This window comes from Hibiscus syriacus, unplaced genomic scaffold, assembly GCF_006381635.1.
Source record: "Hibiscus syriacus cultivar Baekdansim isolate YM2019G1 unplaced genomic scaffold, ASM638163v2 tig00111837_pilon, whole genome shotgun sequence".
In the NCBI taxonomy this organism is placed as follows: domain Eukaryota; kingdom Viridiplantae; phylum Streptophyta; class Magnoliopsida; order Malvales; family Malvaceae; genus Hibiscus; species Hibiscus syriacus.
The window spans coordinates 9,994,811-10,005,248 of NW_024063194.1; the positions used below are offsets into that span (position 1 = coordinate 9,994,811).

Below are 10,438 nucleotides of genomic sequence, written 5' to 3' on the forward strand. Positions count from 1 at the left end.
TCTCCTTAGTCCTTCCGAAGTGTCAGATAGGGATTCTAAGATATTTTTCAACTTTGGTGACTTCTTTTTTTTTTTTGGATAATCAATCATTGTATTCATTCAAGAAAGCAGTAAACTGCTACAAAATAACAAACCAGCTATACAAGTCCCCAATCAGTACATAATTGACTATTTACAATATCCAACCTGTTTATATTGTATCTATAGAGTTTAATTCTAACTGCCTCTTTGATAGCATTTACAATGGCAGCATACGGGCACGATAATCCTCTAAAAATTCTTCGATTACGCTCCTCCCAAATGAAGTAAATGTACCCTGTCCATGCTAGTTTGAGAATATGAACTAGTAGGGACTTTCCTTTTAAGCTTTTATTCAACCAGCACAGCCGGTCATCCCAACTCAGGCTTTGTTGCTACAATCCACAACTTAGCAAGATAGCATCCCAAACTCTCCACAAGTAAACACAATCTGAGAAGAGATGACTTCTCGATTCTAAAGCATCCCACAGAACCCACATCGAGTATCATTCATCATTGCAAAACGAGTTAATCTCTCCTTAGTTGGCAACCTGTCGAGAATAGCCATCCAAGCAATCAAAGAATACTTAGGTATGTGTGCAGGGAACCATATAAGTTGATGCCAAACCACTTTGTCATTCCTTTCTCTAATTTTATCCCATATCCAACCACCCCTAACTTGATACCAGTTATTAGTAGCAGTAAACAAACAGCCAGCCTATTCTCTCATTTTGATAAGCTTCCTAAGAGTCCAGCTAGGTTTAGATGTAACATTCCAATAATCATCTTGCTTAAAACAGTAAGCCTTAATCCAGGCTATCCACAGAGAGCCTTCACCATCCAATAAATTTTTAATAAGCATCAGAAAACAAGTTTTGTTCCAACCAGCCAAGCTTCTAAGTCCCAAACCTCCCTCTAATTTAGGTGAGTAGATCTGACTCCAGTTTACTCTGGCACCTCGAGCAGGGGAGTCATTGTCATTCCAAAAGAACCTCATACACAACCTTTCTATGTCCAAGATAACTCCCTTAGGCAGAATAAGTTGTCTGCTCCTGTAGGAGAAAATACTAAACAGTACAGCTTTGATGAGCTGCAGCCTCCCTCAAAAGCTCAGTTTCCTGCTATACCACTGTCTCAATTTTCCCTTGATCTTATCCAATGATGCTTTACAATCAGTCCCAGAAAGCTTCCTAGTCACCAGAGGCACCCCCAAATACCTAACAGGGAGTTGTCCAACTCTGAAGCCTGTTGCATTTCTGATTTGTTTCACTTCTCCCCCAGAAATTCCACAAGAGTAAATTTTAGTCTTCATGGCATTTAACTTCAGTCCAGACAAATCATAGAATTTATCCAGGATGCTAAGCACCCCCAACACTGAGTCCAATGATTCATGACAGAATAACAGCAAGTCATCAACAAAACATAAATATGTAAGAGAGATCCTCTTACACCTTGGATAGAATCTGAATATTCCATTCCTGACAGCAACATCAAGCATTTTAGAGAGAAAATTCATTACAAACACAAATAGGTAAGGGGACAATGGGTCCCCTTGCCTAACACCCCTTACACCTCTAAAGTAGCCTACTAAGCTGACATTCAAAGCTATTGAATACCTAGGAATTGTCACACAGGTACTAATTCATCCAAAAAAAAATTAGGAAGTCTCATAGCATCAAGAATGTTTAACAGGAAATCCCAACTGATTGAATCGAATGCTTTCTGCAAATCCACTTTGATTGTACACCTTGGGGAGAGATTATTCCTTGCATAACCCCTAAATTTTTCTTGTGCTAGCAATGTATTATCAGTGATGCTTCTGCCCTTAACAAAAGCAGATTGACTAGCAAAATCATACCAGGGAAAAACTGGGCAAGCCTAGTAACCAAGATTCTAGTGATTATTTTATACACAACAGAGCAACAAGATATAGGCCTAAATTCCTTAGCCATGCTATAGTTCAAAGACTTAGGCACTAAGACAATAGTAGTAGCATTAAATGTTGGAAGGAGAAAAGAATACTGAAAAAAGTATCTCATTGCAATGAGAAAGTCTCTATTAATAATCTCCCAAGCTGCCTTGAAAAACCAGAAGGTGTAGCCATATGGGCTTGGGATCTTATCCCTCCCCTGTCTGAACAAAGCCTCTTTGATTTCCTTGTCTGAAATCTCACCTTCTAGTGTACTCTCAGCACCAGCAGGCAAGGAATAGTTCAATACATCTTTTAACCATTCAGGGTTGCAACTCTTAACCAAGGGGTCAACAGCCCCTATAACCCTATTGTAAAAATCCACTAACTCAGCAGCCATGCCATCAAATTTCTCTAGCAATTGCCCATTCTTATTCTTAAGAACTCTAATAGTGTTCTTCTTCTTTTGAGACTCAACTTTTTGGTGAAAAAACTTTGTGCTTAAGTCACCTTCCTGCAGCCAGTGCACCTTAGCTCTCTGTCTATAGAAATCCAGTTCAGCCATTTTGAAGTCAACTAAAGCAGCTTGTAATTTCTTCTCCTCCTCTATCCCAGCCTGATTAGCAGCAGCAAGGTTAGCAAGTTGAATATGTTCCAGTTCAGCTCTTTTAGCAGCTACTCTTGATGAAATATCAGAAAATTGAGTTCTATTCAAATCCTTCAAAATAGGCTTCAATCTCTATAATTTGCAAAACAGTACCTGCATAGCATTACCATCACAGTGCTGTAACCAGGAAGCTTTAACACTGCTAAAAAAATTGTCACTTGTAGTCCAGCAATTGAAAAACTTAAAGGGCTTCGGTTTATGAATCTGAGCCTCTTTTTTAGTCCAAATAATCCCTAAATAGTGATCAGATACTCCAGAAGCAGCAAAAGAGACTGGAAAATCTAGCATCCACTGAGGATTAATAAGAATCCTGTCTAATTTCCAGGCCAAGTAGGAACCTTCTTGTTTGTTATACCAAGTAAAAATAGGTCCTACAAATGGGTGATCTTGCAACTCCAAATCCTCCATGCAGCCCTATAAATCATCCATGTCAGATGAAGAATTTGACCCCAAATCACAATCAAAACTCTCATTAACCTCAGCTACAATGTTGAAATCACCCCTAACTACCCAATAAGAAGCACCAACATCATTCTCCAAGTTTCTCAAGTATTCCCATAGTCCCCTCCTAGTTTGACTATTATTACTGCCATAAACTGCAGTAATAAAAACTTTGTGGCCAGCAATGTCACCAAGAATAGTAAGGCCTTGGTCTGATCCCCCAACAACAGAGAAAGGTAATATATTCTTCCACAGTATCAAAATTCTACCTTCATCAATGAAATTATAGTTAGCCTCATAATTCCACTCATCATATAGAGCAACTGCCCACTTAGAAATATTGATTTCTCTAATTCTAGTCTCCATGAGACAAATCACCTCCACCCCTAGGATCTCTAGTCTATGGAACACTTTTCTTTGTTTGAGGGAGTTGTTAATACCCCTCACATTCCAGAAGCAAATAAGCATTAAGCATTAATAGGAGGACCTCCACTACCAACTCCTACACTTGTATCATTAGGTTTAACCTTCTCCACCATATCCTTCTTTTTTTCTTTAATCTCATTGAGAAGCATAGTGATTCCCATAGCAGCTGCTCGAGGCTTTCGGTCATGGCCACCACCACCTGCTAGCATCTCCAGTTTGCTTGAGGAGCCAGTATTATCTTTTCTCCTCCCTTTAACTTTCTTCTTGATCACCATGAAATCCAGCAAGGAAGAAAATTCACCTCCAGCAGGAACATCTTGCATACCACCAGGACCTACCAAGCCCCCTGCCAGTTGCATAGCTTCTACACCACTTGCAGTCTATTTCACCTTATCAACCTAATCCAGCTTAGTCTGGCCAGCATCAACCACAAGAGTATCAGTACTCTCTTGAAGGTCATGCACAGATAACTCCTCAGCATTCCCAACCTTCAACTCAGTCTTTTTGGTACATTCAATACTACCCACAAGAATAGTTGCATTAGGACAAAGAGACAGACTATGAGAATCTACTTCCTTGCCCTTCAGCCTCTCTTTTCCATTAGGCTTAGTAGGATTGAAAATATTCTTCTTCCTCCATATTTGGGTCTCCTTCCCCTTCAGAGAAGCACTGGCTACATCAGTACACACATTAGAATGATTCCAAAAGTTTTGCAGTGAAAGCAGAATTTGGGCAACCAGGGAATATAAACCCTGATCTTCACAATAAAGCTATCACTCATCACAACATTGACCAACTCAGGAATTTCAGACCCTGCCTTAATCTCCACACAGACCTTAGCATACTTAACCTAGCCTTAGATGTTGTGATGGCATCCATATACAGAGGTTACCCCACAGCACTTGCAATATAACTTAGGCCCACCTTAGAATAGAGCTCAAGGGGTACATTGTATAATTGCAACCAGACTAGGATGTGCTTGAGATCAAAATCAAGCTTCTGCAAGCTCGACTCCCACTTCCTCAGCACAAGTGGCTTGTTTTGTACATGCCAAGGCCCGTTCTCAAGAATCCAATCTCTCACCTCCTTGTTCGAGAAAGAAAATATGAAGAGATTTGAACCAGCCATACTTACCTTAACAGTCGAGTCTTTCCCCCATAGGATTTCAGCAATTCGTTGCATAGAGCCGAAATTATGAGTCGTGCCAATAAATTTTTCCCCTACCGCATGACTCCATTCTTCTATCCCCTCGTCTATCTCCAATAAGTTTGGTGACTTCTTTATAACCAAGCCTTGTACATATTTGATTATATATCTTAAGTAAAGATCAATGTTTTCTACTGTTGAATCTATGATGGACGCATGTTCCAAATCTAATTTTACGTACAAAATTAAAGTATCTGCGAAAAATAGGGAGAAATTGGAGTATCGTTTCTAGAAAGTTTAAAAGTGGATCAGACCCTAGAGCCCATATTTTGCGATATACAATGGCTTAGTCTTTCCATTGAGAGGTTGAATAAATAAGAAGATTTTCTTGACGAATCCCCTCCTTGGGGTGAGAGAGTGAGCAAATCTTACATTCCATTGAACTTGCATAATACAAGATGTAATAAACGACATAATAAGGTTCACGAGTGAGAGTAGAAAACCAACATCAATAAGAGTTTTTTTTAATAAAATAAAAACGTAAACGGTCTAAGTTTTTTTGAAGGTCGAATTTAATTGTTATCCACTCGTTTTTTCTTTTTTTGAATTCATGGTGTGGACTACTTCCTGATTAATAATAATGATCTCGATGATGCTTTGTCTTTAAGGAAGCTAGTTTGATGATGCCCAATAAGAGACAGGAAAACATTTTGCAAATGATCATAATAATCTTTGTGGTGAGCTTGTAAAGCACAATGCAGAGGTTTATGGGACGGAAGTCTATAAAAGTCTTCAGATTACTTGATTTTAGAATAAAAAACAATATCAAACAATGAAGGTTCTCATCAATTGAATGATGTAAGAAAGCATAGTAAACCATTGCGCATAATGAATGTTTGACGATATCCCACTTCTTTTGAAAAATCAGGCATGTAACCCAATAGATCCAAATATTTCCTTCTTAGTCAAACAAGTAGATAGAGATGTTTTATCCAAATCAATGCTAAGGAAAGGGGAAAAAGCTTGGGTGAGGGTTGTCATCTGCAAAGAGATTATCGAAGAGTTGGTTGCTTCATCTTGTAGACACCCGTTTTATCCGGGATATTATTATCATTATTATATTATTATTAATAATAGTGTTAACATTATTTATGTTATCATTTTGCAGGCCAAGGTAAACCATGCAGCAAATTACGACAGTCCGGTGAACAGTGCATGTCATCCATATTGATCGCCAATTTTGAACAAGTTACAAGAATATTTGGATGATGAAGTCTTCTTAACATTTAATCCTCTATCTCTTATATTTCCAACTCACTTTGAATCAATTTAATCCGATATTGGCAGCTTGATATATGCCCAGATAATTGAAGACTGTGCAGGCTGGAAAATCAATACAGGAATTACGAATTCAGTTCAACAAAACCTTTGTTTTTCCTTGCAACAGCACATTAGACCATGAATCACGTTGGGAAAACTTTTTGGAACCCTTGGGAGACATATACAACTGACAATCCATTCAAACAAGCTTGGATCCACTCCACAAACACGTCCAAACTGCTGCACATGGACAACATTCATTTGCTGGAACAAAACTGCACCACAAGGTACAAACAACATGGTACACATTGATATCAGTTTATGATGGAGCAATAAGTGACATCCATTCTGCAAGCATAAGCAGCACACAAATAGAGGGGGAGCAGCACGTGGAAGATAATTTCCAGCATTGTTTTTAGCCAGCCCATGCTTGATGACTCACCTATGCACTCACAAATAATGGAGACATGTCATACATGCCCATAATAAACCAATTTCCAGCATTGTTTTTAGCTAAACATGTTGTAATCCCCAATTTTCAAAATCAGAAGTCAAAGGCAATTCATCCATAATACCTGCTCCCTTCATCCTTGTCTCCTGCAGAAATTTGCGCAGGATTAATTTTTTTCATGTTGAAATTATGTAAATTTTGGGCTATAAAATCCAAACACGTGTAATCAAAAAGGGGGTTTCACGAGCAAAAGAGAGGAATCAAGAAGAGAGAAAACACGCATCAACGGGGGGTAAGGCTCAGTTTTTTAGTGAAGGAAAATACGAAGAAGGGGACTATCGGTTGTGGATAGAGACCATTAGCAAGCAGTAAGCGATATCATCAAAACGAACAGGAGGAGGAGCAAATAAAAAAATAGCAACAACAGGGGGAATTTCATCAACACAGAGAAAGAAAAGCATTGTAACAAGGGTATTCACTAACTTTTCCGAAAGTAATAAAATTAGTTTTAAGGTATTCCTCGTATTTGTTTTTCGATTTACACATTTGTTGAGTGTGTGTATGGGATTCATTTCAAAACAAACAAAAAGGATAAACTAAGAATCAATGAAATCAACCGAAAATGCTCACCTCTTCTCATAGGATAAGTGTTACCATTATTCGGCGAAACTATCACCTTCTCGTATCATCGAAGGTAACCCCATAATCTTATCTCAAGTCTCGTTTTGAGGAAGGGACCCTCCATACAAGTAGCATTACAAACAAGTAAGAATAACATTAGAAAGGAAGATTTGTTCTTTATAATAAAATTTTCTCTTGGTATAAAAAGGGGTTATCGAATTAAAACAGAAAAAATAATAAACTGAAACGAGGTAAGAGTGAGTACCTGTTGTCGGAGTCTTCGTCGGAGAAGACACTTGGTAGCGTTGGCTGTGGAAGAAAAGGGTCGAAGCTCTAAACCATCTAAGGTTTCGTGTAGTGGGTTTTAGAGGAGATGGTTGAGGTTCAGGAAAGCTTAGGTTCGGTTTTAAGCGGCGTGAGAGGTGCCTCGAAGGTCTTGGTTTGAAGATATCAGGCGTAGACATGGTTGTGAGTGAAGAAAGAGTGAGCATCGGCCGTGAGAGGGAGAGATGGGATTGAGAGAGGCTGTTGGAGAAGAAGGGGGTTGTGCAGCTGTTTTGTGTTCTGTGTGCATGAGTTTAGTTTAGGTTTAGATAAATGTAGGTTTCATATTATATTTTTAGGGTAAATTAGGTTTTGGTCCCATTAATTTTAGCATATTTTATAAAATAATCACTTGTAGGATAATTTTTGATTTTTTTTGTCTTGATATTGTAATTTTACATATTTAATTTTTTTCTTTATTTTAATGGATTGATGCTTATTATACCTCTATTATTTTAGCGCATAGTTTTATTTTAGTCCATAATCGAACGTTTTCATGAATTTAATTTTATCTCTTTATTTTACCCGCATTTAATTTCAGTCATGCTGTAATGTAATTTCTTTTTGTTAGACATTTCACTATTAATTTTTGCATGTTATTTTTTTAGTCCCATATGTGTTTGAGATTTATTTTAATTTAGTCCTTTGTAATAGTGTTTTGTTTTAATTCAGGTTCATTATTTATAATGGTATGGTATTTGTATTTCCACTCCAATTATTATTTTGGTTGTATTTAAGATAGTAAAGTTGCATTTAATATGATTCACTCATTATTTCATGAATAGCGATTTTTAATAATTTATAGTTTGGGTATGTTATTTTCACTTTTGGCATTTCAATCACATTTGTGCATCACATGTTAGTGTATATATATATAATTTGTAATTAAAATATATGTGTAATTTTTTAAAATGTAGCATTGCCTGATAATTTTATATATTATTTAGTAATTAGATAATCATTGTATTTTGTGTAATTAATTTTTGCATGATAGCCCCATGAGCATAACTCGAAATTATTACATAATTTGATTAAGGGTAATATCCTTTTAATTTAAAATTGTTTTAAGTGGGTTGTCTTAACTGATTAGATATCTGCTTTTAACGATTTTAAATTCGAAGTGTATCCCATTAGCGACATCTAAAAATTGATTCATCACTTTAAAATTTGGGAACGGAAGAAAAAGAAATATTCGGCTATTTAAATTTATCGAGAAAAGATAGTTAGAACTTATCTAAGATCTGGTCTCGATATTTGTAAATAATCGAATATTCTTTATCTTTCTAAAGGCCTGGTAATTTTAATTTAATCTATTTTGGTACTTTTGAATGTTGTAAAATTCATGTGTTATTTTGTCGGGGATCATAAACCAAATTAAAATCAAATTTGTAAATTTCATTGCAAAGACATTAATTAATCAAAGGTACCGATTTAGGGCATTGTGAGGGTGCTAATCCTTCCCCACGCGTAACCGACTCTCGAACTCATTTTCTGGTAATGCAAACCTAAATTTGTTATTTTAATTAAAATTAATTTTTATTTAAAATGACAACATTTTTGGGTACCCAATCACACTCTAATCAAAGATTGGTGGCGACTCTTCGAACCTGTGTTTTTATCGTGAATGAATTCTCAAATTTTTGAAACGAGAGGTTTTCTAAAATCACATTGTTTTTAATTAAAATTCAAACATAAAGAAGATAATTAAAAATTGATGAGGTTTTCAAAATCTCGCCTCCACAGTTTCAAAAATCGTTTCGACAGCTTGGCGACTCCGCTGGGGACTTTTTTTAGAGAGTCAGACCCATAGTCGATTAATTGATTGTCTTTGCAATTGAAAGTTATAAATTCGATTTAATTTGGTTTTTGATCCTCTGTTTGGTTTTAATATCGTTTGTTTGTAATTTGATTAACAAATAAATAGTTGTACTAATCTGTTTTTTTAATGGTTTCAGATTAAGTATGTGTATAAAAAGGATTGATTTTTTGGGTGTTATGTGATTATGTGTTGTTTTATTTTCTCTTTTCCTCACACACTATACAGTTTCATTATCATGACATTAGCTAAAACCCTCGCTTCGTCCTATTTAAGTAGGAGTGAGATACTACTCCCTTGTGTGGTTTTCACCTCCGCATGGGATAGTGGATCACTTCTGGAGCTCACGCCTTATGGTGGTTTTCACCTCCGCATGGGATAGTGGATCACTTCTGGAGCTCACGCCTTATGGTCCTCATGATGGTAATCACCTCTGCATGGACATAAGGAGGTGTGTTCCCTCGAAGTTGAACTCGATCCCTAAAGCTTGTGATGGGCTAGGATTAAGGGTTCGGTCCGACAAGGACAATTCGATAACCTATTACTTTAGAACCGAACCCAGCATATAGTAAACATATAGCCTGAACTTAGGTCAAGCCTAACCCGAACATTAGGAGTCCCGTGAGGAGGGTACACAAGGAAATGTTTTTGAGTCATTTATTTTTTCTTTTTTAAAATAAATATATGCGAACTAGAAATCATGCAGTTAGGTTTATTTTCTCGAACAAGCATGCGAATTAGATATCATGCGGTTAGGATTTTTGTGAATAACAAAGCATGGGGGTAGATATCACGTTGGGTAGGATCTACTAAGCATGATTGGGTAGTCAGCATGTGAGGGTAGGTTTCATTTGATATTTATGGTACTTGTTATCTTGTTTATCTTATGAGTACTAACCCATTTTTTGTTTTATGTCTATTTTATTTTGGATTTATTGCATTTGCATCTTTATGTCATTCAAAGGTGTTAATTCACAAGTGATTGACTAATAAGAAGGCTGGTTATAATGAGGTGAGAAACTCTTAGCCATGTAGTCAAAATCGGGAGATCCAGAGACATTCAAATGATTCATGAAGAAGGACATCCAATGAATGAAGAAATTTGAACCTGATTGAAGACAGATCTATATCGGATGAATGAAGTTTGAAGTTGATCGAAGATTTCTTTCAAAAGAGAGGGCCGAAGATGTTCCTCCAGGAGATAAATGCAGTAATACCAAGGACGAGAAGACCCTTCACAAAGACATGAAGACCACTTTGCATTGAAAATGAAGATGAAGATCCCCATATTCAATTTAA

General features: G+C 36.7%; 1 protein-coding gene across 1 annotated transcript; it reads right to left on the reverse strand.

Moving 5' to 3' along the window:
- Nucleotides 1–736: 736 nt before the first annotated feature.
- LOC120171819 lies at nt 737–3,401 on the reverse strand. Its single transcript, XM_039179460.1, has 5 exons — nt 3,072–3,401; nt 2,847–3,008; nt 1,877–2,666; nt 1,146–1,392; nt 737–1,070 (listed from the first exon to the last, which is right to left on the reverse strand). Exons 1-5 carry the CDS (start codon nt 3,399–3,401, stop codon nt 737–739), a joined length of 1,863 nt encoding a protein of 620 aa, XP_039035391.1.
- Nucleotides 3,402–10,438: the final 7,037 nt, after the last annotated feature.

What these genes read in the sequence shown, in the direction of transcription:
- LOC120171819 (XM_039179460.1), bottom strand. Translation starts at nt 3,401, where the DNA reads ATGGAGACTAGAATTAGAGAAATCAATATTTCTAAGTGGGCAGTTGCT. An exon ending in TCTCTTTTGCTGCTTCTGGA is followed by an intron (nt 2,667 to 2,846) that starts GTATCTGATCAC and finishes TGCAAATTATAG; the next exon opens with AGATTGAAGCCTATTTTGAA. An exon ending in AAGGGAAAATTGAGACAGTG is followed by an intron (nt 1,071 to 1,145) that starts GTATAGCAGGAA and finishes TTTCTCCTACAG; the next exon opens with GAGCAGACAACTTATTCTGC.